The 27732-nt window shown below is 42.5% G+C and overlaps 2 protein-coding genes across 3 annotated transcripts; both read right to left on the minus strand.

Annotated features, from left to right (window-relative positions):
* Positions 1 to 1386: 1386 nt before the first annotated feature.
* On the minus strand, positions 1387 to 27670 carry LOC311036002 (uncharacterized protein). Its single transcript, XM_084044528.1, has 19 exons — positions 27571 to 27670; positions 24955 to 26251; positions 23027 to 23165; positions 22557 to 22812; positions 20386 to 20693; positions 20099 to 20146; positions 18691 to 18823; positions 17856 to 17963; positions 16884 to 17032; positions 16250 to 16442; positions 15757 to 15933; positions 13764 to 13845; positions 7876 to 7976; positions 7167 to 7274; positions 6413 to 6571; positions 5770 to 5877; positions 4503 to 4651; positions 3749 to 3947; positions 1387 to 3500 (listed from the first exon to the last, which is right to left on the minus strand). The coding sequence occupies exons 1-19, from the start codon at positions 27610 to 27612 to the stop codon at positions 3315 to 3317; spliced, it is 3942 nt and encodes a 1313-aa protein (XP_083900654.1). The 5' UTR covers positions 27613 to 27670; the 3' UTR covers positions 1387 to 3314.
* Positions 8775 to 13528, minus strand: LOC311036645 (C-C chemokine receptor type 7-like). 2 transcript variants are annotated; one of them, XM_084045484.1, is made up of 4 exons: positions 13319 to 13528; positions 11328 to 11723; positions 10535 to 11210; positions 8775 to 8897 (listed from the first exon to the last, which is right to left on the minus strand). In XM_084045484.1, exons 1-4 carry the CDS (start codon positions 13358 to 13360, stop codon positions 8890 to 8892), a joined length of 1122 nt encoding a protein of 373 aa, XP_083901610.1. In that variant the 5' UTR covers positions 13361 to 13528; the 3' UTR covers positions 8775 to 8889. The 2 variants fall into 2 exon arrangements, with proteins under 2 accessions (XP_083901610.1, XP_083901609.1); XM_084045483.1 differs by having other exon boundaries at positions 10535 to 11723.
* Positions 27671 to 27732: the final 62 nt, after the last annotated feature.

Here is a 27732-nt window from a genome sequence, read left to right on the forward strand (position 1 = left end):
GAAAATCTAATCTCCATATATGTGTATTTAGTTTATTTTGTGTCTGACATCAGTGCATGTTGATCTCCATATATGTGCATTTGACGGGTGGACTTTGACTCCATACAGTATTATGTGCCGTGGGGCCTCCCACCCACTAGGCAATTTTATAGGATAAAAGGCGGTTAGAGTAACATACCATTACTGAATTATTTGGATGACTACTTTTACTTCTACTTGAGTCATTATCATTTTAAAGTAATACTTTGTTTACTTGAGGACAGTTCTTGGCTACTCTACCCACCTCTTCAAAACATGATAAACGGATAGTATAGATAATAATGAATACGTTTGAAAGAGTTCTTCCATTGCATTTAATTTATTAGACAATTTCATTTGCAGTTCCACAGTTACAATGAAACCATGTAGTGTGTATGGGGGTAATTTAGTGATTAATTATCATTAAATGTCATGAATATCAATGAAATTATATATCACCAGTTTACCTGTTTTTAATACAGATCAGTCTCATAAAATCTGAAGGATTTTGAATTCTTGGCTGAGGCAGGGTCATAGTAGCCTGGTAAACCCTCCCTCCGGAAATCTTATTTCCATTTGATTTCTGGAAGGAGTCTGGTCTGAAACGCCTTTCTGCAATAATCGCTGTGGGCTGGAGTTGGGCGGGAGTAATACCGTTGACTGACAACCCCTTCAACCAATGATCGTTTTCCCCTTCAGCCAATCAGCAGTTCATTTTGACGAGCTCCAGACTATGTGACGCAACGGGAATTTTGGGACGGCCATGCCGAAAATAGGTTGCCTTATTGGGATACATGCGTGTCACTCCCCGCCCCTGCCGGTTCTCTAAATTTATATTTTTAAATAGGCTCTGTCATGATTAATTGACCACATATATGAAGTTAAACAACTAAATTCTATCCAAACGATATGTTAATAGTAAATTCCGTGCCTCAAAAAAGAAGTTTGAGAGCGTTTTAAAACCGAAAGTAAGAAGTGAAGGCACTCGCACAAACAACAATGGCTGCCGTTCGTGTTTTGTCGGCGGCTCTCAGGCTGCACTCGGCTTCATTCGGGCTCACTCGAACTCGCCACCTGATTGGCCAACTGTCGCTGTCAATCACAGAACAATGAGCGACGACGCTGATAGGCTCGTCGGCTCGGCGAGCAGAGCGATTATTGGAGAAAGGCGTTTCAGACCAGACTCCTTCCAGAAATCAAATGGAAATGAGATTTCCGGAGGGAGGGTTTACCAGGCTAGGGTCATAGATCATCCAACAATATACAAAAGACAAACAAGATTTTATTTCTAATCAAGGAAGTTTATTAACTCAAAGGCATAAGCCATAGGAAATATTAATGTTCCAATACAGCCGTACAAGATGTAATTTCTGCTGTGGTCCCTGATTAGAACCTTTTGTGCTAAAAATGGTATACTAATTGTTGTGAGCTCCTAGACAGAAAGAGATAGAAAGAGGGGAAGGTAGGTGAGGGCTGAAAAGAAATAGAAACAGTAAAGATCCCTGTCAATAAGTTGATGAAAACAAGCCTAATACACATACAATCCTATTGCCGTTGCACATCAGATGATGGGAACAGACCTGTGATTGACAGGGGTCACTTCTCAAGTAGCTTTCTGGGGCTGTTGGCATTTGTCGCCTGCCTCACCGCCTGCCTGCCTGGCTTTCTTCACACTCCTTAAGTGCCAGCAACTCTTCACTGTTAACAACAGCCGTCTTTATGCTGGGTAGACCAACTTTTCTTCGACACTCCTCAAGTGCCAGCAAGTCTTCACTGTTAACAACAGCCGTCTTTTATTCTTCTTTAGAGTATATATTCTTCACGAAAGAGAATGTAGGTGATACTTTCTCTCTCGACTTTCCACTTTCCACTTTCAAACTTTCGACTTTCCACTTTCGACTTTCCACTTTCCACTGTCCACTTTCCACTTTCCACTTTCCACTGTCCACTTTCCACTGTTGTGTTGAAAGGCACAACTTTGATTCCTTTGCAGTAGTTGAACGCAATATTTAATGACTTGAAAATGTCAATGAATCTTGTAGCTCCCGTTCAAATTGAACAAAACAAAAATACACCTAACTGACACTAAGACAAGAAAAGGGGAGGATAACATAGATGAGACCAGACAAGACGAGACCTAGACTGGACTGGTATTGGTCACTAAGAGATGGTCTTTTATTCTCCATCCTAAATACCATGCGAAACTCAATCCTCTGCCTGTCATTGGCTCAAACACAGGAAGGTATGTTTAGAAAGAAAGGGGGGGAAGAAGAGAAATCTGAACCCACAACAACAACTAATTAACTCAACCTAAAGTTGATTCTCTTACAAGGATTTATTCATTATATTATCGATATTCTCCCATTGTAACTTAGTGTCACGCATCTGGTTCCTATTTAAAAATAATATTGGAAATATATTGGAAATATAATGAATAATGAATAATAACAATCAAATGATAATATAAATGTACCTTCATGCATAAGTGAAAATATGATAAACAGTTGTACTTAATCATACTTGAATGTTACAAATATAACAGCAAGCTTACACAGTAGGACACGTAATAACCACTTGTTTAATATGGATAATTAACTATGAACGTATGAAACAAACTCTGCCTCAATTCTTTGAGGAGTGCTTGAGGATCGATGATCTCAAGGTCATAGGTCGCAGGCCATTTGGTTGGAAGCAGAGCTCTCCCTGTGACAGCTAACTGTCACAGACTGCAAATTATGGCATTATTTCCAGTTAAATTTGTCCCAAGTTTGTGTCCTGATATCATGGTTCCATGTCAGCAACATTGTCAATCCTAGCCAGTGGGTCTAGGAAACTCTGTGTGTATGTCCGTGCACATCAGTATATCTGTGCGTGCATGTGTGTGTGCGTGCAGGGCACGTAGACTGCAGGATGTGTGTAAACAGAGCTGTTTGGGGCATTTGACCTCTGGGGTCAGCGGCTCCTTCTTCATGTGCTTGTAGAGTTGTGTTCATATGCATCAGCAAAAATGGAGATCCAGTTTGGATCGGTGAATGGTTTGATCATAGTGGAATATTCAATTGATAAACCCTCCCCCAAAGCTACTACAACCATATGACAGTTTGCTGTGAGTGGCCATTCCTTCATTATGAGTCCATTTGGTTGCATTTGTACATTCAGAGTTAAATCAACCACTTACAGTAAACCTCTGCATCCCTATTCTGGGGGAACATTTACCAAAAGTAGCCGATCTACAAGCTCACTTGTGAGCTTGTAGATCGGGTATTTGTGGCGAAGAGATTTGGTGTAGAGATAGATTACGGTGTAGAAATGAGTGAGCGCCATGCAACAGTTCGTCCCACATGAACAGTTTTGTTTGTCTTGGTGAGACACAGCCATCGTTGTGGTACTTCATAGCTAGTCCTCTCCTTGTCTGAGTCGTCAAAAGGAATATGCCAAGTGTTGTCTCCACTCTGTACTATGGTGTCATAACCAGGGATATTCTGAAACACACACACACACACACAGCAGGGAAGCAGACATTGTGGACGCAGTAAGTGTGATAATATAGTCTCTGTTCTTTCCTATTTACTGTATATACTCTACCTGAAATTGGACGTTCCTTCCCACTATGACCTATTCAGCAATTACCATATGTCCCCACAGCCATTTGAATGACAGTAAAGTGGCTCCATTTTTCGTTGTCTCCTACCTTCCGCTCCTCCCCTCCCCTCCTCTCCTCTCACCTCACCTGGAAACAGACCTTCCTGTTGGGTGTGATGCATCCGTCTACCACCAGCTGATGTCCTCTCTGCCATTTGAAGAACAGGTGTCTCGAGCTTCCGTCTGGTATGCACGCCTTGTGGGCCTTCATCAGGTCGCTGCTCAAGAACCGACAGTGGTTCCCAGAATGCAACGCGGCATACAGGAGGAAGGGGTCGTCCTCTGAACTGATAAAAGACAGTGATGGAGTGATGAGACGGGCAGGCGGATGGAGAGGCAAGTAGATGAATATACTGTATGCAGATTGAGGTTATTTTAAAGGGGTATTTCACTTTCAAACATGTTTGGGGTCATTTTAACGTCTACTCGGGATTTGGTGTCACCAGAACCAAGGACGTGTGTTTTCAATTAATCTAACATGGTTAAAATCGAGTTTGAAGTTACAATGACTTTGTATAGGAAGGGGGGGGGGGTGTCAAAATTCAGAGTAGACGTTAAAATGACCTAGAACATGTTTGAAAGTAAATTATCCCTTTAAGTACAGAGATACAGTAGGTGAGCAAGAAGATAGATATATCTACTGAATGGGTTAAAATTGTAATAAGGTTCACTGAGATACAACCACTGGTCCCCTCTTTTACAGAGGGGACCAGTGGTTGTATCTATCTCAAACATTGGCACCAGGAAAGGAGTATGTAGTGGCGTTTTTTTATTTAATGTTGCCGACTATGGAATCACCAATGATCATAATGTGTCTATTGTATATTCTCAGTGGGACTTACACGTTGTTGGTGAAGAAGCTGTGTGTCTTCTGCTGGATAAGGTTCATATCGTGTTGGTCCCAGGACATGGATGGCTCAAGCATGTGTTCCCTGCCCAGAACCAACACAACCTGACCCTGACGCTCCAACTCCGACACCACTGCTAACAGCTGGGGAACGGAGAGTGAGAGAGAGAGAGAGGTCACAGGTAGGGTAAAACAAATACATACAGTAAAATGTGATAAGAGCATGTCATTTTGAGAATGAAAACACGCAACGCCTATTTGAACAGGTCGTTCTTCTATTCATGAATGAATCTTGAAAGGTCAAAGGCATCGATTAGCTTTCTCTATCAGACCTGTGCTCACAGAGTGTATTCTTCTGTATTCACAGCACCAGCTGGTGGAAGTAACTTCTTATGTATATAGGCTACTGCATTTCAATTTACTGTAGGACAATTTAATAAAAGTGTTTATGTTTATGTATTGCCAAAGCAGACACAATAGACTCTGTGCATAACTGTAGTCCCAGGTTTCCAGATGGTGGCATATCTGTTTCATGTTCCAGTTAATATTTCCATTACTGTTTGTTTGGCTCAGCAGCATATTGGAACCGGAAACACACCTGACACCTACACAGTTCAAATTGGCTGCCGAGCCAATCAAATGTAGGTATGGGAAAATGAACCAGAACAGGAAACATGCGTGCCACCCTGTGGAGACTATTATTATGAAAAAGGATTATTTAATCTATTCGCCGCTCATCAGGTAGATGAATAGCTAGATATATTTATTAGACATAACTTTTTGTAACTAAAGGGCCACCTGGGTATGTGTCACAATGGTCAGGGCTCACATACTGAAATAAATGTAATGCTTACAGTATAAGACAAATGAATGGTCATTATTCTGCTTAAATGAAATGACTAGTCTAAAATTAAGGAAACACAGAAAACAGCTAAAACTTTGGGCATTTCAATCTCTAAGGCAAAAAAGTTGTTCACTTCATTATGCTTACAAATATGGCTGCAAAATGAATTGTTAATAGTTTAACTATTAGGGCAGCACCTCCGCGGCCCACTGGGAGGTGCTCTGAGGCCTATAACTGCTTTACCATGGGACTGTGAACCACTGCAATGCTATCCATACATCAAATCACTTTTTTTTGTAGATCAGTAACCAGCCTATCTCTAATATACAGTATGTGTGTATGTGGAACCTAATAGACGCCATCTATTAGCTTCCAATCACACTTCATGTATGTCTGTCTGTATGTCTGGCATTCTCACCGTCTCTGACTGCTTGCCTTTGGTTGTGATATTGGCCACATTCAGTCCATCTATGACCACGCTAAATGCGGGCTTCTGCTTCACAAAATCCTTGAACATATTAAACTCCTAGATAGAGAGACATACAGAGGGAGAAAGAGAGAGAAAATTATGGGAGGATGTGAAAACTATTAAAAGCAGCCTGACAAATTCTCAGATGTCAGAAGAAATCAGAACCCCTAATTAGAATGTGGAACAGTAGATTCAATTAATTAAATGAAAGTACCGCTTACGAATGGGAAGTCAATATGGTAGACACAGACTATTGGCTCACACAATTTTCAAATGTTACCGCTGAAACTCATCTCCCGCCTTCCACCCACCTTCAGTTTTGCTTTCGCTGTTGTGTAAATTAGTACTACTGGAAACCAAAATGTGTGTGTGTGTGTGTGTGTGTGTGTGTGTGTGTGTGTGTGTGTGTGTGTGTGTGTGTGTGTGTGTGTGTGTGTGTGTGTGTGTGTGTGTGTGTGTGTGTGTGTGTGTGCGCGTGTGTTTGTACCTCGGGTGTAGTCTTCTTGAAGACATCTTTTTCTTTCGTGTGTGTGTGTGTGTGTGTGTGTGTGTGTGTGTGTGTGTGTGTGTGTGTGTGCGCGTGTGTTTGTACCTCGGGTGTAGTCTTCTTGAAGACATCTTTTTCTTGGACGATGTTAGTCATTACTACGTCTTTCAGTCGTTGGTACTCCTCAGTAGTAAGTTGAATGGACTCTAGCACAGACCCACAACTTCTGCACACGCCACTAAATCCACACAGAATTAAAATGAACTACAAAATTGTGCTCCTCTGAGCACAGGTCTCTGCCAGACTGGGTTGTCTAGCCAGGACCCGCAAACTTTAGTCATAACCACTTGGAATGGGATCTAAGAAATCAAACTTGTACATCTTGATCACATGACCACAGAGATAATGTGTACCGATTTGTGTTAGTTTAGTGTGTGTGTGTGTGTGTGTGTGTGTGTAACCATGGTTAATATGTTTCATATACTAATACTGTGTATTGACAATATGTCTTAGGCCAGGCCCAAAGACACATTTTGCAAACAATATTTGCAAACAATATTTCAAAGTTGTTCACTTCATTATGCTTACAAATATGGCTGCAAAATGAATTGTTAATAGTTTAACTATTAGGGCAGCACCTCCGCGGCCCACTGGGAGGTGCTCTGAGGCCTATAACTGCTTTACCATGGGACTGTGAACCACTGCAATGCTATCCATACATCAAATCACTTTTTTTTGTAGATCAGTAACCAGCCTATCTCTAATATACAGTATGTGTGTATGTGGAACCTAATAGACGCCATCTATTAGCTTCCAATCACACTTCATGTATGTCTGTCTGTATGTCTGGCATTCTCACCGTCTCTGACTGCTTGCCTTTGGTTGTGATATTGGCCACATTCAGTCCATCTATGACCACGCTAAATGCGGGCTTCTGCTTCACAAAATCCTTGAACATATTAAACTCCTAGATAGAGAGACATACAGAGGGAGAAAGAGAGAGAAAATTATGGGAGGATGTGAAAACTATTAAAAGCAGCCTGACAAATTCTCAGATGTCAGAAGAAATCAGAACCCCTAATTAGAATGTGGAACAGTAGATTCAATTAATTAAATGAAAGTACCGCTTACGAATGGGAAGTCAATATGGTAGACACAGACTATTGGCTCACACAATTTTCAAATGTTACCGCTGAAACTCATCTCCCGCCTTCCACCCACCTTCAGTTTTGCTTTCGCTGTTGTGTAAATTAGTACTACTGGAAACCAAAATGTGTGTGTGTGTGTGTGTGTGTGTGTGTGTGTGTGTGTGTGTGTGTGTGTGTGTGTGTGTGTGTGTGTGTGTGTGTGTGTGTGTGTGTGTGTGTGTGTGTGTGTGTGTGTGTGTGTGTGTGTGTGTGTGTGTGTGTGTGTGTGTGTGTGTGTGTGTGTGCGCGCGTGTGTTTGTACCTCGGGTGTAGTCTTCTTGAAGACATCTTTTTCTTTCGTGTGTGTGTGTGTGTGTGTGTGTGTGTGTGTGTGTGTGTGTGTGTGTGTGTGTGTGTGTGTGTGTGCGCGTGTGTTTGTACCTCGGGTGTAGTCTTCTTGAAGACATCTTTTTCTTGGACGATGTTAGTCATTACTACGTCTTTCAGTCGTTGGTACTCCTCAGTAGTAAGTTGAATGGACTCTAGCACAGACCCACAACTTCTGCACACGCCACTAAATCCACACAGAATTAAAATGAACTACAAAATTGTGCTCCTCTGAGCACAGGTCTCTGCCAGACTGGGTTGTCTAGCCAGGACCCGCAAACTTTAGTCATAACCACTTGGAATGGGATCTAAGAAATCAAACTTGTACATCTTGATCACATGACCACAGAGATAATGTGTACCGATTTGTGTTAGTTTAGGACAAAATCTGTAGGAGTAGTAGCAAATGGCAGAAAATGTAATCTGGCACAAATGGCCGGGCCTATATGTTGCTTCATGATCCAAGGAATCCAGGGGAAAAGATATTGATTGTACGACCTATGGATCAAGAGTTATAGGCCAAAACATGAAGTGGGCACACAAGAGTGTGTGTGTGTGTGTGTGTGTAACCATGGTTAATATGTTTCATATACTAATACTGTGTATTGACAATATGTCTTAGGCCAGGCCCAAAGACACATTTTGCAAACAATATTTGCAAACAATATTTCAAAGTTGTTCACTTCATTATGCTTACAAATATGGCTGCAAAATGAATTGTTAATAGTTTAACTATTAGGGCAGCACCTCCGCGGCCCACTGGGAGGTGCTCTGAGGCCTATAACTGCTTTACCATGGGACTGTGAACCACTGCAATGCTATCCATACATCAAATCACTTTTTTTTGTAGATCAGTAACCAGCCTATCTCTAATATACAGTATGTGTGTATGTGGAACCTAATAGACGCCATCTATTAGCTTCCAATCACACTTCATGTATGTCTGTCTGTATGTCTGGCATTCTCACCGTCTCTGACTGCTTGCCTTTGGTTGTGATATTGGCCACATTCAGTCCATCTATGACCACGCTAAATGCGGGCTTCTGCTTCACAAAATCCTTGAACATATTAAACTCCTAGATAGAGAGACATACAGAGGGAGAAAGAGAGAGAAAATTATGGGAGGATGTGAAAACTATTAAAAGCAGCCTGACAAATTCTCAGATGTCAGAAGAAATCAGAACCCCTAATTAGAATGTGGAACAGTAGATTCAATTAATTAAATGAAAGTACCGCTTACGAATGGGAAGTCAATATGGTAGACACAGACTATTGGCTCACACAATTTTCAAATGTTACCGCTGAAACTCATCTCCCGCCTTCCACCCACCTTCAGTTTTGCTTTCGCTGTTGTGTAAATTAGTACTACTGGAAACCAAAATGTGTGTGTGTGTGTGTGTGTGTGTGTGTGTGTGTGTGTGTGTGTGTGTGTGTGTGTGTGTGTGTGTGTGTGTGTGTGTGTGTGTGTGTGTGTGTGTGTGTGTGTGTGTGTGTGTGTGTGTGTGTGTGTGTGTGTGTGTGTGTGTGTGTGTGTGTGTGTGGACAAAATCCCCCCGGGGGGACAACTCGGGGGGACGGCGGGGGGACAACTCAGATTTTTCATATTCTGTTCCAATTTACTATAACTGCCTTCTAAAGTTTGCAGGACCTGGGTAGGCAACCTGACCTGGCGGAGACTATTTGTAGTTTTTTCATTTCATTTATTTATGTACAATTGTAATATCCCGTAGTTTTGTGCATCAGAGTGGGTTGGGGCCCCCTCATCACTGCCATTATAAGATTTGAGACTAAAGTCCTGAAACGATGTAAAATACAGCAGTTTCAGTATTAAATATACGTAGATGCAAAGTGACATTGTGGGGGTTCAACACAGACTGTTAGAAATTGAAATCAATATCTTCAAAACTAAATAAAATATTAACAAGCTGTACAGAATGTCAGTTTTGATTGGTATTTAATGATTAATAGAAGATTAATTAAGACTTAATTAAGACGTAGAGCTTTCGTCCTACTCCTCCCGCCCAACACTCCCTGCTGACAGGTGCCGTGCCGTCCCAGCCAGTGGGAGTATGTGCAGTGACTATTATCACCCTCGCCACCCAGCTTGCCTCCCCCCAGCTTGCCTCCCCCCAACCGGGGGAAGGGAAGCTTCGTTTAGACGCTCGACAAAGCCAGATGCACCACGTGGATTCTAACCCACAACTCTGCGGTGGTGGGCAGGCACTTTACCACTGCGCCACCCGAGTGCCCTAAAGTTAAACATTTGTACCTTTAATTTTGGCTCCCCCATCAGGCTGATTGTTGTTTAACAGGTAATGCACATAACTTCCAATCATGATTCATGTCTCTGTCATTTACCCTCTCATGGAAATTTGCTAAACTGGCAGAAGGAGAAACATCTATACGTACAGTAGCCGCAAAGTGGAGGTTCGGGTATTTAACCACGTGAAACCTAGAGTCCCTATTCTGGGCAGGTCACAATAGGCGAACTTTCGGGAAAATAAGCGAACATTCAACGAAAATAGCAGATCTATAATAATCTTTCAATAATCGTACTTGAGGCAAAAGTTTGAAATAATCGTGATATTGATTTGAAGTCACGTCGCCAGTCCCCTGTTTGTGTAAGACAGTTCTGAATAGTTGGTGCTGTTAATAGTTTTAGGGAGAGAAAGTAGTGGTGATCTCAGTGTGGCCACTGAGCTCTGTTTCCTACCATAGATGTCCAACTGCTCCTGGTTCATGCAAACCCCGGCTTCTGCTGAGTTCCGTCTCGCACCACAGGTGTCCTTGAACTGCATCTGGTTCATGCAGACCCAGGATTCTTCTGGGTTCTGTCTCGTACTACAGGTGTCCTTGTACAGTGTGGCTTCTTCTGCGGTCTGTCTCGTACCACAGCAGCCCCAGGCCCTCAGTAACTTCAGTAGATCCTTACGGAATGTCTCTCTAATGAAGATATACACGACAGGGTTCAGGCAGCACCTCAAGAAGGCCTGGGTAACATCAGTGGCACAAAAAAGGTTACTTTCCTGTTTGTAGTCCACGATTCCACCAATGTCCAGTGTGGCCAAAAGTAGAACCACATTGTAGGGCACCTGGCTGAGAAGAAAAACTGCCACCTCAACAAATGCTAACTTTTTCCCGAGTTTAAATACAGGAATGTTGAACCTGTATTTGTGTGCTGCTTTTGAAATGGTAAAGTAATAGAAGCCCATGAACAGGAGCGGTATGGCAAAACCTAAGACTAACTGGCTCATCTGTATGCTATATGCTGCATGAAGTGGTTCAGAGCTGCCAGTGTAGGGCGAGCAAGTCTGGTTGTTGATGGTGGTGTACATTATCTCTGGTGCAGAGAAGACAAGTGCCATGATCCAGATGACAACAGGTAACACCTGGCAGCCCGGGGACTTGAATAAATTGATTTTGAAACTGATTTTGACAAATTTAAACAGGATAGATTTATACATGCTGATGAAGGACATCCACAGTATGCTGCTGTAGAAGCTTACCTTGTAAATGGTGTACATGGCTTTGCATACCGCCTGGCCAAATACCCAGTCTGATACAGAGTTGGCTGCCCAAAAGGGGAGACACATGGAAAAGAAAAGGTCTGCCAAGGACATGTTGAGTCCATACACCGCATATATCCTCCTCTTTTCGTTGTGGAATATACGAGAATATAAACAATACAGGATAGCAAGTATGTTCCCTGTGAGTCCCAGGGAGCAGATTATGTAACAGAAGGTGGGGATGAACCAGGATCGAAATTTGCAGTTAGAGGCTTTCACACATTCTGTGGTGTTCATGTCAGAATCCATAGAGTAATCACAATAGTCCTGAGTGGTTGCATTCTCCTGAGTGGTGGAATTCTCCTCAGTGGTGGTATTCTCTTGAGATGAGCAGGTCTGGAGAATCAATGCAGATGTTTGACAAATTAGATATTGATTACTTTGCGGTTGAAAGCGATTTGCTTTTACAATAGACAACAATATTTGGATCATTGACTACATAATGATAATACTTCCAAGTGTTGAAAGTATGTCTGTCGTCTTCCTCATAATTTGTTATCCTCCTTTAGATTTTTGAGCCACGGACATGGAGCACGGACCTGCCCCTGACCTGCACGTACGTCTTACTTTAGCCAAGTCACATTCTCAAAAAGAACAGATCCAAAATCTAACAATGCATTGTTATTTTTTCGCATGTGACAACCAACCTCCTACTGTGGTGCTTGAATGGGATCCCTACGCAGCTTGACTGACAGTCATAGACAAACGATGCAAAGAGAGCGCTTATCTCTGTCAAAAACTGTGTTCATTGTAACGCAGTAATGCATTGTTACTTGGATCAGTTATATGTAATAATATTACTGTTTTGGCAATTGTAATACCTTCCTATACTACTCGTTTACTTGGAAAAGATACAGTTTAATATTACAGTAATATATTACTTTGTAACGCGTTACTGCCCAACACTGCTGGGGGGGTCACAGCTATGTTAGGGACACAAACAGACTGAACAAGCTGGTGAAGAAGGCTGGCTCCGTCTTCTGTGCTAAAATGGTCGGTGTGGAGGAGGTGTCGGAGGTGAGGACACTGAGGAAACTGGAAGCAATCATTGCAAACCCCTTCACTTCCTCAATGAGGAGATAGTGGGGCGAATGAGCAAGAGAGGCTATGATATGTATAATAGACTTGGTCTGTCCTTTCTGCCAATAGTAATGAGGTTATACAATGAGTCACTGTCTCTCTGCTCGGTCAATAGACTAATAACAATAGTCTAATAACAATAGACTAATAACTCTAGAGTAACACCATTCCGAGGACAATACCGTACGGATACTGACTCTGACGTTCTGCACGGATATTGTTATACCTGACTATTGATACACCTGATACTGTGTATCGGGTGTACAGTGTCGTTCATTACTGATAGTGGAGGTTTTGTTGTTATTGTTGCTTTTTAATCATTTAGAGTAGATGGTTGTTTTTACCCTTTTTTCACCACAATTTAGTTGTTATGCCAATTCATTCCTCCCCACACACATGTCCTTTTCTTTGTCACAGCTGTTGTACCCTACTGGCTCACCTGCTAGTGTTGAGCCCCCACCGGGAGGATGCAGTGTCTCTGTCCCACTCCTCCCGCCCAACACTCCCTGACAGGTGACAGGTGCCGCCCCAGCCTGTAGGAGTACGTGCCGTGACAAATATCACCATCCCCGCCTGGCTTCCCTTCCCTGAACACGGGCCAATTGTGTTCATATAGATGCTCGACAAAGCCGGATGCACCACGGTGGATTTGAATCCCGCAGTGGTGGGTGGGAAAGTACTTTAAATTATCACTGTTCCACCCAAACACCTGTGTTTTTTATTTTCAATTATTATTTTATTTTTTTACTCCTAGCTATTGTCTCTACTACTCTTAGCTACAGTATTATGTACAGAATCTACAGATTAGCACGTAATCATAGGCATGATGAGAGCGTGTGGGCGGGTGTTACCTTAGCATTCAAGGTCCATATCAGCAGCACCAACAGACACATTTGGAACTCTGAAAGTCAAACATTTAGAGACTGTATGATAATGTCTGATATTCATAATCATAACTGGTAAGAATCAGCAGGCAAGTGATTTTCTGTCTAATCCTGCAATGTAATCCTCCGGTTGTTATAGGACACATTTGGGCTAATTGGAATAAAACATCTAATGTACACTCCAGTCCCTTCATATACCAAGAATTATGTGAAAGCTATGTATTAGATTGCACTTACACACAACAACAACACCCTAGCAATGGAAACTTTGGTAAGTTACTTGCCATTAACAGAGGTCGTCTGGACTGAGTAATTGTGTCTCCCGACCAGAACAGAGGTAGTTGACAGACTTCTGCAGTCACTTCTGCACAGTAGATGAAGTTAGTTTTACTGTGTCAGTGGTTGAAAAAAAGCAGACAGTCCTCACATCTTCTTTTCTCCTCAGCTCTATCATGCAACAGGAAGCCATGCAACAGGAAACCGTAGCTTCTACCCTTTAAAGGTCACACCAAAAAAATAAATCAGTGTGGTGTGGGTGATGGCTGATTTAGGCAGTCACACCTGGCCTGAGTCCAAACTTCAAAATACTACTAAACACCTACAAGGCACTGAACAATCTGGCTCCCCTTACCTCTTCGATCTCCTCAAACGTCATGTCCCCTCCCGCTCCCTCGGGTCTGGTTATGCAAAACTCCTTGAGGTCCCCAAGACCAAGTACCGTATCTGGGGCGATACCGTACCTTGCTGCCCCAACCCTGTGGAATGCACTCCCCAAAACTCTCAGAGATGCCCCCACCCTCCAAACCTTTCCCCAGCTAACTCCACCCCCTCCCCTTTTTTTTCTTCATTCCACTGTTTCTATTGTTTTTATTCCTTAGTCTTAGCATTTTCTTAGTGTTTTTTTCCCCCCTAATAACGTTGTTTTTCTGTGTTGTTTTCTCATGCCCCCCACGTAAAGTGTCTTTGGGTAAAAGCGCTATATAAATGTGAGATATTATAAACTAATTGGGTGTGACTACACGTGCCTGCAGTCACACCCAGCTCAGAGCCCAAGTAGTTTGTACTCAGGCCAGGTGTGACTGCCTAAACCAGCCAACATGCACTGATGTATATACATACAGTATACATATGTGCATTTGATGGGTGGACTTTGCCTCCATACAGTATGGGCCCTATCTTGCACGCCGCCTTACCCCTTATGCCTAAACTTTTCTTTTACTATTTTTAAAAACATTTTCAAATAGGTCAACTAGCCTATCTACATCGATACGTCAAGCTTGTAGATTGGCTATTTGAACTATTTGAAAATGTTTTTAAAGAAGAAGTTTAGGGATAATGGGTATGGCACTGACGAAAATAGGGCCCAGTATGTGCATTTGACGTGGGGCCTCCAAGGTCACTAATCCACCCACCCACTAGGCAATTTTAATATAGGATAAAAGGTGGTAGTGTAACATACCCTTACTGAATTATTTGAATGACTACTTTTACTTCTACTTGAGTCATTATCATTTTAAAGTCATAATTTGTTTACTTGAGGAGTTCTTGGCTACTCTACCCACCTCTGCAAAACACAGATGATAAACGGACGATATAGATCAGGGGTTTTCAACTGATTGTGAACCAGGGACCACCACCCTGACTAAGAATCAACCTGGGGACCACTGTTGTGTTGGGTGGGAATATGAGCTAAGATTAGTGCTTTGCTAACACTTGCTATGCATCCCATTTCTATACATCCCACTGTTTCTCAACCAATGGTCCACGGACTACGAGTGGTCCATGGCATAATTAGGTTGAGAACCACTGATCTATTCCTATCCCACGGTTACCCTTATTCTGTTCTCTTACTTTATCCAACCTTCCATAAAACTCATGTTAACTGATTTACTGATTTGTATCTTATGTATGAGTAAGCAGACACATGTGATTATATGGGCACATTTCTTAATAATAATTACTCAATCGGACAATCTGGTACACTTCCCCTTCTTGAGATTCTAATTCCCTTTTCTGTGGAATTTCTTGGCCTCCGCCTTCCCAGTAACTGACAGCATTGACACGTCATCATAGGTCACCATGTCATTAATGCACTGTTCCGTGGAATAAAAATGAAAATCTTTCACTTTCCTTTACTAAATGCATGGTGGTCAGGGACCACATGCAATACCTTCACGGACCACCTGTTGAAAACCCCTGATATAGGTACGGTAATAATACATTTGAAAGAATTCTTCCATTGCATTTAATTTATTAGACAATTTAATTTGCACTTCACACTTACAATTAAATCATATGACAGTTTGCTGTGAGTGGATTGCTTCATTATGGGTCCATTTGGTTGCATTAGTGGAGTTAAATCAACCACTTGAACCTCTGCATCCCTATTCTAGGGGAACATTTACCAAACGTGGCGAAGAGATATGAACAGTTCGTCCCACATGAACGGTTTTGTTTGTCTTGGTGAGACACAGCCATCGTTGTGGTACTTCATAGCTAGTCCTCTCCTCGTCTGAGTCGTCAAAAGGAATATGCCAAGTGTTGTCTCCACTCTGTACTATGGTGTCATAACCAGGGATACTCTGAAACACACACACACACACACACACACACACACACACACACACACACACACACACACACACACAGCAGGGTAGCAGAAATTGTGGACGCACTGTAAGTGATAATATTATTATATATATAATGTCTCTGTTCTCTCCTATCTATACTCTGCCTGAAATTTGACTTTCCTTCCCACTATGACCTATTAACCAATTACCATATGTCCCCATGCACAGCCATTTGAATGACAGTAAACTGGCTCCATTTTTCGTTGTCTCCTACCTTTCGCTCCTCCCCTCCCCTCCCCCTTTTCCCCCTCCTCTCCTCTCCTCTCACCTGGAAACAGACACTCCTGTTGGGGCATCCGTCCATCACCAGCTGATGTCCTCTCTGCCATTTGAAGAACAGGTGTCTGGAGCCTCCGTCTGGTATGCACGCCTTGTGGGCCTTCATCAGGTCGCTGCTCAAGAACCGACAGTGGTTCCCAGAATGAAACGCGGCATACAGGAGGAAGGGGTCATCCTCTGAACTGGTAAAAGACGGATGATGGAGTGATGAGACAGACAGGCGGATAGAGAGGCAAGTAGGTGAATGGATGCAGATTGAGGTTATGTTAAGTACAGACTGGCTAGAGATAGGTAGGTGAGCAAGAAGATAGATATAAATGAATGGGGGCTTATAGGGTTAAAATTAGGATACGTTCAGAGTACTGTAGGTTAAAAGTTGAAATGGCTGTTAAAATCACTCTTCAGTGTTTTTGACTGGTCACTGATGATAACGCTGAATTGACATTGATAACGTTTCAGGAGTGAGGATGTTTCCTAAAAACAGAGGGGACCAGTGGTCGTATCCATCTAAAACATTGCAACCGGGAAAGGAGTATGTAGTGGCCGTTTTTTATTTAATGTTGCTGACTATGGAATCACCAATGATCATAATGTGTCTATTGTATATTCTCAGAGGGACTTACACGTTGTCAGTGAAGAAGCAGTGTGCCTTCTGCTGGATAAGGTTCATATCGTGTTGGTCCCAGGACCTGGATGGCTCAAGCATGTGTTCCCTGCCCAGAACCAACACAACCCGACCCTGACGCTCCAACTCCGACACCACTGCTAACAGCTGGGACACCGAGAGAGAGAGGTCACAGGTAAGGTAAAGCAAATGCATACTGTAGATAAAGTCAAATGTTATGAGTACATTTTTAGGCCTGAAGCAGAAAGGTTTAACAGGAAATGCCATTTCATGTCCAAGCAAGTGACACTGACACAACATGGTTGTGCACTTAAATGAATTTGATTTAAATAAATCTTGCCTCTTTGAACAGGTTGTTCTATTCATAAATGAATCTTGAAACGTCAAAGGCATTGATTAGCTCTCTTTGTCAGACCTCACAGAGCTGGTGCTGTATTCGCACCAGCTGGTGGAAGGAGCAGACACTATAGACTGTGCATAACGTTTTATTCTTGGTTTGATTAGCTCGGCAGCATATTGGAATTGGAAACACATACTGTATCACACCTTCACATGTGTTTCTAGTTCTAGGCTGCCGAGCCAATCAAATGAAGGTATGGGAAAATGAACCAGAACAGTTAACAGGTGTGGCACTGTATGGAAACATGGGACTACAGTTAAACACGTAGCCCATTATTATGCAGGGAAAAAGATTATAATTAAGATCTAATGCAATAAAAGAAGGTCATTTGTCCCACCAGTTGAGAATGGCTGGACTTTACCATGGAACCGCGACCATGACTGAAGTCCTTTAGAACCACTGCAATGCTATCCATACGTCAAATCACTTTTTTTGTAGATCAGTACGCGGCCTATCTCTAATCTACAGTACAGTGCGTAGGTGCCTATGTGGCACCTAATAGATGACATCTATTAGCTTCCAATCGCACTTCATGTACTGTATGTCTGTCTGTATGTCTGGCATTCTCACCGTCTCTGATTGCTTGCCTTTGGTTGTGATATTGGCCACATTCAGTCCATCTATGACCACGCTAAATGCCGGCTTCTGCTTCACAAATTTCTTGAACCTGTTAAACTCCTAGATAGAGAGACATACAGAGGGAGAGATAGAGAGAATGAAAACTGTGATGTGAAAACTATTTATAAAACTGACAAATTCTCAGAATCAATGAATTAAATAAAAGTACCTCTTACAAATGGGTCAATCAAATATGGTAGACACAGACTATTGGCTCACAATTTTCAAATGTTCCCGCTGAAACTGATCTCCCGACTTCCCCCCCCATCTTCAGTTTTGCTTTCGCTGTCGTGTAAATAAGTACTACTGGAAACCTAATTAGTCAAAGTCTATCTAGCTCGATGCTTAGCAGAAATGAAAATTCTAAAACAGTTTTTATATGTACTTTAATATACGTATATTTTAATGTATGGAAATAACAGATGACAGCTTCCTGTCACAACCTTTACGAGGGGTTGTGGAAGAGTTGTCTGGCTTTCAGTAATATTTGTTCTCAACTATTTATATTCCACACACGAAGGTCATGGCAATTTCCACCTAAATAGATTTTCCACCATTTTCCGTTTTCTTCAAAACACGCTTTTTAATACTACAGCATTAGGCTACTGCAGATTTAGTCCAAAAACTGTGTGTGTGTGTGTGTGTGTGTGTGTGTGTGTGTGTGTGTGTGTGTGTGTGTGTGTGTGTGTGTGTGTGTGTGTGTGTGTGTGTGTGTGTGTGTGTGTGTGTGTGTGTGTGTGTGTGTGTGTGTGTGTGTGTGTGTGTGTGTGTGTGTACACCTCAGTACCTCAGGTGTAGTCTTCTTGAAGACATCTGTTCCTTGGACGATGTTAGTCATTACTACGTCTTTCAGTCGTTGGTACTCCTCAGTAGTAAGTTGAATGGACTCTAGCACAGACCCACAACTTCTGCACTCACCACTAAATCCACACAGAATGAAAATGAACAAGAAAAGTGTGCTCCTCTGAGCACAGGTCTCTGCCAGGCCGGGTTGCCTAGCCCGCAAACTTTAGTCATAGCCACTTGGAATGGGATCTAAGAAATCAAACTCATACATCTTCATCACATGACCCCAGAGATAATGTGTACCGATTTGTGTTTTGGACAAAATCTGTAGGAGTAGTAGCAGAAAATCCGCTACTATGGTCAGACGGAGGAGCCAGGCCTGGAGACAACCCACAGTGCCTAGAGCCTCCGAGTATCGTCAACACCAGTTGTAACATCTCACCTAACCTGGCCTGGCATTGGCCGGACTGATCTGCATTCACTCACATAGGTACTGCCACGTGTGAGTGGATCCGCGTTGTCAGTCTTGTTAGTGCCAGGCTAACCCTAATCCCTAATTAGCACTGTCTCTAACCCCCAAGAGACAGTGGGGGCAGTAGCATGCCACTTGGACACAGGCCGGGGTCTGATCAGCCTCGGTCGGGTCGCCTGGAGGAGGGTGTCTGTTGCCAGAGCCGAAACACTCAGTGACTCCAGGTAACAACACTGATGATGTGTCCAAGTTTGTGCATCAGTTGATGTTTTATTAACCGCAATTGGCAGAAAATATAATCTGGCACAAATGGCCGGGCCTATATGTTGCGTCATGATCCAAGGTGAAAAAAAAAACGTGAAGGGGGCTGTTGTAGCGCCACCAGGAGGAGATTTTAATGGGAATGTGTGTGCCAAGTTTCCCAGCAATCGGGCGGTGCATTCATGATGTGTGGCATTTTGTGCAAAACGGCCATCCCCACAAACTTTGGAAGCCAATCATAGCCAATTGGAAAGGATTATGAGAAATGCAATCTGGGAACCCATCGCCAAATAAATGTGACATATCCGTCTTGATCACATGACTACAGAGATAATGTATACAGATTTGCGTGAGGTTTGGACAAAATCTGTAGGAGTAGTAACGAAAAATGTGTGAGGCAAAAATCTGTCTCATGGTGGCACTATAACTGGTTCGATTAAAAATCGGCAGATATTCTTCCTTGGCATACTGGGAGTGTGCGTCCAAAGTTTCCCACCAATGGGTCCAGCGGTGCATGTAGCACAAAGCATGTGTGTGTGCCCATAATTGGAATATGTTTCATAATACTGTGTAATAACAATATGTCTTAGGACCCAATGAAATATTTTGCAAACAATAATTCCTTGGGATAATACACACAAACAGTGCAGTGAAAGAGTGAACATAATGTTTTTACTTGGTGGTGATGGTGGGCCATCTTCCTTTCCATTTATGCCCAGGAAGACTGGAGAGAGAAAATGAGAGAGACAGCAGGTAAAGAATAGTGAGAGATGGGGAGGGAGGGTTTATGAGAAATCATGCAAAGTTCATTCAAGCATTAGAACAGTGATGTGTGCAAGACAGAGAATTACACCCTTACATTTGGTTCCATTTATACACTCTGAGTTAAATGAACACTGTAGTTGAGTGAATCGTATGAGTTCTGCTTGGGCATTAACCTATAGGCTTACTCAGCAGTCGTACCTTTCAAACCAGGTTTTGATGGTGCTGACTAGTCTCTGCTGTGGATACACCTGGTTGTTTCTCATGTTGTGTAGAATGCCCAGAAGCCTCTCCTGCTGTTCAGACTGAGAAACACTCCCTGGTCCCTCACTCCCGTCCTGTTCCGCCTCCCTCAGTCCTCCCCTGAACAGCACATCCCAGGTGTCCTGGTGTGGACTGAATCCCTTGTTGATAAGCTCATCGTAAAGTGCCCAGGCCGTGGCTGAATCACCGTGCATAACGGCTCCGGTGATGACTTCGCTGTAGTTGCAAGGCGAGGGGAGGGAGACCTGTTGGGGTGTTGACATTGAAACTGGGAGCTGATAGTGCACATGTTTTGGGTTTCTCCCAAGTGTGCATTTTGCTTCCCCAATCGGATTCAACCAAAGGCTTCCTGGTGAGGGATGCAAAATGATTGCCAAAAAACTGGTTGCAAACGGAGCTCGCACATCAAATGGTATCAAAGTAGACAGAGGGAAGGTAGTGCCCAGGATTACATAGACAATTTGCACTGGGTGTAAAAAATAGGGTTACAAAATCGTGTGATAAAAATGTAGGGGGAAAAAATGGTATCAAAGTAGGTCTCTAAGGTATGTGTATTTCAAATCCATGCAAAGGTATCGTTTTATACCATACAGTGACCCGGCTGACCCCCAATATACGTACATTATCATAAATATATAATATACTATACTGTATATTTTTTAGTTTGTGCAGCATTCGCCTCTTTCACCAGTAGGTGGTGCTGCTATGTTAGCCTATACTGTATGTTATTTCGGCCAGCTAGTTAGGAAGGGGACCCTTTGAGCAGTCAAATGAGAGAATTACCATGTAAGTTTGTTTTATTTATAATGCTGTACAGCTCGTATATGATGTTGCACAGCCTGTAGAGTGTTTTGCTTACACCTGTTGTCAGTTGTTAATTTAGTCTTACAAGATGCGGTTAAGACTGATCGCAATAGCGATTGTCCAATGCTATCTTAACAACCGTTGCTAACCACCATTATGTTAGACAACGCTCCTATACATATATGGCAGTCAATGGAATCTACCACACACATAGACATCAACTAGCAACACTAGGACGGCACATGGGAACGATGCAAGCCGTTCCATTTATGCTGGCTATGCGAAGCTCTGCCAATCAGTTACGCCGACAGGTCTGGTCAGCCAATAAGGGGCTTAGCGGCACAAATGTGACGTGACGCCAATCCGTGAAGCCGATATACCGCTCGTTAAAATGTTTATTTATGTTTGTGTATTAATTAACTGATACTATTTGTCTTACCGTGCGGTACACAAACACTCCTGTCCGGTGATAATGTACTTAACGACATGTAGTTGATTGATATTAGATGCTAGATCCCTCTTTTTTGGGACTGATACAAATGTGCCTGTATTTGGTTTGTTTAAATAGTAATGACATGGACATTTTCCCACTGCATACTGCAGTTTTTTTTTTTACGAGATTAGGAAGAGATTTTGTAGTTCTGACTCCAGAAATCATTGATTATTTTATGTGGAAAACCCTTGATATTCCAATGCAAGTCAATGACAGAGTTGTCCATTTCAAGGCAATTTGTCTAACATCGATGGGCGGAGGCCGGAGGGCGGACCTCAGCGACTGATCTATTGGTTTGTTTGTTTGTGTATGCTATATGCTAAACAAAGTCTAAATACAGTGCTACAGTAATATTATGCAGTATTAGTGGTATAATGCTTCATGTTGTTTTACTTTTCTGTGTTTATAGAAACCATTTTGACTGTTCAAACTTGTACGGTAATAAAGTGCAGACCCTGCACCTTTGTAACTCTTTCACTCAAGTCCACAATAGATGGAGCCCAGCTCCAGTTGTATTTATGATATTTTGTGTATATCGGCCAGGGCTACTGTATATCAAAGTACAGTTCAAACATCACGATGATAATTATCAACCTCACTGGTGACACATGGAGGGATGTGTGTGTGTGTGTGTGTGTGTGTGTGTGTGTGTGTGTGTGTGTGTGTGTGTGTGTGTGTGTGTGTGTGTGTGGACAAGAAAGAGAGTGAGGAGTAAGAGACTGACAGGTTCAGAACTGTGATGAAATGGATACTGTCAGAAAGAGAAATTATTGAGATAAAGTTATAATAATAAGATGAACAGTCAGTCAACCTTGTTAATATTCTGCAGGATGTTGAGGGCCTCCCTCCACCTCTCTGTCTTGCTGAAGGACTTGATGAACAGGGAGGAGGCAGCTGTTTCCAGCGACGGAAAACGTGCGCACATCATCTCGTACACGTCTGACACCTCAGCGTCATGGCCGCCCTTCACGCAGGCCACCAGGTAGCTCAGCAACAACTCGTAGGACAGAGTATCTGTCTCGTTGACAACAAACGTCAGCAGGGACCTAAAAGTTAAACAGGGAGGTCTGGAGAATTATCTGCAAAATGTTTTTCTGTAGTTTAGGGGCATTTGTTTGGATGCTCACAAAAGGAGATGAAAACACTTATTAACACACACACACACACACACACACACACACACACACACACACACACACACACACACACACACACACACACACACACACACACACACACACACACACACACACACACACACACACATTCATCTCTGCTTACTTGGCAATATCTATGTCTGCCCTGTATTTGAACAGTGATGACATCATCTGAACATCAAAGCCCTGAGGATTAGATGATGCCTCTTTCATCTCCTTCCAATCAGCATCAACTAGAGGGCAGACAGGAAGCATCTCCGGCCCTGGCAAATAAAAGACAATTAGAGAATTTTCAATTTCGAAAGGTTGCCCCTCCATCCGATTTGAGGGATGTTTATGTTCATATTCCATCCTGATTAACAAATTCCGAACATTGCTGGCCAACAATAACCTACCTCACCTGGTGGAGACCTGTGCTACGAGGAGCACTTTTTCTAGTTTTGTGTAGTTTTGTTCATCAGAGTCGGTTGGGGCCCCGTCATCACTGCCATTATAAAGTCCTCAAACAACGTAAAAGTGAGCTGTCTCAGTATTAAACAAGATGATGCAAAGCGGCATTTTGAGGGTTCAAGCCAATACGGACTGTTAGAAATTGAAGGCTTAGTCAATAGCTTAAAACTAAATAAAATATCAACAAGCTGTAGTGTACAGTATGTCAGTTTTGATAAGTTTGGTCCAATATTGATTAATAGAAGATTTGGTATCAATCAGACTTACAGTACCGAAAATGGCAGAAAATCTAGTCAGATGGAATTTAGTAGTTAATGAGGCAAACTTCTAGTCAGAGGGAGGATAGATGATGTCTGTAGAACATTTTATGTAAATCTGACTCGACGTAGGCATTCAAAGTTAAACTTTTTTACCTTTAATTATGGCGCCCCAACAGGCAGATTTCTGTCATATTAGTTGTGCAAGCAATGCACATAACTTCCAATCATGTATCTGCCATTTACCCTCTCATGAAATGTGCAAAACTGTGGCAGAAGGAGAAAGAACTAAAATACAAAGTGTAGGTTCGGGCATTTAACCACATGAAACCTATTGGACAACCTAGGCATGTCATAATATGCAAGCTTTCGGGAACGTTGTGAACATTCAACGAAAATAGCAGATCTACTAGCACACAACGCTTCGCATTGAACCACACTGTGAGCTTGTATATCGGGATTATTATATAAATCTACATGAATCGATTAGTCCGATTCACCACTTAACCCTGTATTATATTTCGATGTACAATGGTGGCATATACAAAAAGTAGTGAAACTAGCCGATCTATAAGCTCACAACACGTCCCATCACAATTCGTTGTAAGCTTGTAGATCTATTATCGGTCAATAGTCGTAATTGAGGCAAAAGTTTTAAATAATCATGATATTGATTTGAAGGCACAGAATCTTTGTGTCTCCTACCGGAAATACACCCGGGCATCAAATTATTGCGACAAAAAACAAAATATATCCATGTATTCAAGGCTTCATAGGGTGTGCAATTGATAACTCAGATTTTTGGTGTTTGCAAAAAGACTGCTTTCAATAAGCTTGTAAAAGTTGACCCTCCTTCGGTCTAGGGTGGTCATAGCTGAATGGGTAGAGAGTCCCCCTGGGAAACTTAAAGGAGGAGTTCACCCAAAAAATGATTATTTTCTGTCAATTGCACACCCCATGAAGCCTTGAATACATGGATATATTTTGTTTTTTGTCGCAATAATTTGATGCCCGGGTGTATTTCCGGTAGGAGACACAAAGATTCTACTTTGTGTCTCCTACCGGATACATTAGCCGGTTTACAGTGATTACTGTCATTAAGCTACTGAATTGGAAGATGTATCATACCAAAATATAAACTAGAGACATGTAGGAATACAAAAATACAAAAACTTTACGGCCACCTCAGGTGGTACCAATTTGTGAAAATATCAGTGTTGGCCCCTGGACTACATCACCAAGCCCCTGTTTGTGTAATACAGTTCTGAATAGTTGGTGCTGTTAATAGTTTTAGTGTGAGAAAATAGTGGTGAGCTCAGTGTGGCCACTGAGCTCTGTTTCCTACCATAGATGTCCAACTGCTCCTGGTTCATGCAGACCCTGGCCTCTGCTGCGTTCTGTCTCGTACCACAGGAGTCCTTGTCCTCCATCAGATCCGCCAGGTTCATTAAGTCCAATGTAGTAGGTCGAGGGGACATACCACAGCAACCCCAGGCCCTCAGTAACTTCAGCAGATCCTTACGGAATGTCTGTCTATGGAAGATATACACGACAGGGTTCAGGCAGCACCTCAAGAAGGCCACACACTGGGTAACATCAGTGGCACAAAATAGGTTACTTTCCTGTTTGTAGTCCACGATTCCACCAATGTCCAGTGTGGCCAAAAGTAGAACCACATTGTAGGGCACCTGGATGAGAAGAAAAACTGCCACCTCAACAAAAGCTAACTTTTTCCAGCGTTTACATACGTTGTTGAACCTGTATTTGTGTGCTGCTTTTGAAATGGTAAAGTAATAGAAGCCCATGAACAGGAGCGGTATGGCGAAACCCAAGACTAACTGGCTCATCTGTATGCTGTATGCTGCATGAAGTGGTTCAGAGCTGCCAGTGTAAGGCGAGCAAGTCTGGTTGTTGATGGTGGTGTACATTATCTCTGGTGCAGAGAAGACGAGCGCCATGATCCAGATGACAACAGTTGACGACACCTTGCAGCACAGGGACATGAAGGATCGACGGTGGAAAAATGGTTTTGTGATACCGACACATCTCTGCATGCTGATGAAGGACATCCACAGCATGCTGCTATAGAAGCTTACTTTGTAAATGATTTGTATGGCTTTGCATACCTCCTGGCCAAATACCCAGTCCATGTGTCTCCCCCATAGGGGGAGACACATAGAAAAGAAAAGGTCTGCCAAGGACAGGTTGAGTATATACACCACTTCTGAACGCTCCAAGTGTATATGTATATTATATATACAATACATGATAGCAAGTATGTTCCCTGTGAGTCCCAGGAAGCCGATTATGTAGCAGAAGGTGGGGATGAACCAGGATCGAAATTTGCAATTGGAGGCTTTCACACATTGCGTGGTGTTCATGTCACAATCCATAATGGAATCAGAGTAATCACAATAGTCCCGAAGGGTGGTATTCTTCTTCTCAGTGGTATTTTCCTTAGTGTTGTCATTCTCCGCATTCTCCTGAGTGGTGGCATTCTCCTGAGTGGTGGTATTCACCTTTGTGAAGGCATTCTCCTCAGTGGTGGCATTCTCCTCAGTGGTGGCATTCTCCTCAGTGGTGGCATTCTCCTGAGTGGTGGCTTTCTCCTCAGTGGTGGTATTCTCTTGAGATGAGCAGGTCTGGAGAATCAAAGCAAATTTTTCAATAAATTAGCTAGCAAATTGCTTTATTCAATGGACAACAATATTTGTATCTTTGACTTAGAGAAACTCAAAATAATGACCGTTTCTAAATGTTGAAGTTGAAGTATTCTCAGAATTTGCTATCCTCCTTTATCTTTCTGAGCGTGCTGATACCTATATTATTTTATCGTATGCGACAACCAACCTCGTACTATGCTTGAATGGGATCTCTACGCAGCTGGACTGACAGTCATAGACAAACGATGCAAATACAGATTCAACTTCCTCTGGCGGAAGTACAATAGACTTTGTCTGTCGTGCCAGTAGCCATGAGATTATACAATGAGGCACACAATCTCTCTGCTCGGTCAATAGACTAATAACTCTGGAGTAACACCATTCCGAGGACAATACCGTACGGATGCTGACTCTGACGTTCTGCACGGATATAGTATTGTACTATACTGTGTGTATCAGGTGTATAGCGTTGTTCATTGCTGATAGTGTAGTTTTTTTTGCCGGTGAGATTGACCTGCAATTTAAAATACAACATCAGAAATTAATTCTACACACATGAAAACCCTAAAAAATTGGTATTACATATCATTCTAGGACAAGCGGGTCAAAAGTAAAATTCTTTTAAGCCAATAATTTGATGACCGGCGGAAAGATGCTAATGTCTCCGGTAGAAGACTCAAAGTTGACACTTTCCGGAGCCGCCACCGGTCATCAAATTATTGGCTTAGGAATGCGACAAAACCTAAAAGATCCCCATGAATTCAAGTCTCCATGGAGTGTATAATGGATAGAAAAGAAGTCATTTTGGGGGTGAACTATCCCTTTAGGAAACAACTATTTAGGTTTTTGAAATTTCAAATGGACTATAGCCAGTTATTTGTACTCCTTTTCCTCCCCAATTTAGTCATTATGCCAGATTCCTCCCCACACCAATTTCTGTGTGTTATCAGTGCTGTTGTATCCTACTGGCTCACTCGCTAGTGATGAGCCCCCACCGGAAGGATGCAGCGCCTCTGTTCCACTCCCCCACATTTCCTGCTGACAGGTGCTGCTCAGCCCGTAGGGCATGTGCAGTGACAAATATCACCCTCCCCGCCCGGCTTCCCTCCCCCAAACATGGGCCAGTTGTGTTTGTATAGACGCTTGACAAATATATATATCGCAGTGGATTTGAATCCCTAGACTTTGCGGTGGTGGGCAGGTTCTTTGCCACCCATGCGCCGGCTGATAGTATGTTTTATGTTGTTTCTTCTTTTTTTGTAATCATATGCAAGAGAGAGAGTGTGGGTGGTTGTTACCTTAACATTCAAGGTCCATATCAGCAGCACCAACAGACACATTTGAAACTCTGAAAGTCAAACATTTAGAGGTGTAGACTGTATGATAATGTCTGATATACATATTCATCATAACAAGAATCAGCAGGGAAGTGTTTTTTAATCCTATAATCTAATCCTGTA

The sequence above is a fragment of the Gymnoscopelus microlampas genome (assembly GCF_963454915.1).
Source record: "Gymnoscopelus microlampas genome assembly, chromosome: 20".
NCBI classification, from domain to species: Eukaryota; Metazoa; Chordata; class Actinopteri; order Myctophiformes; family Myctophidae; genus Gymnoscopelus; species Gymnoscopelus microlampas.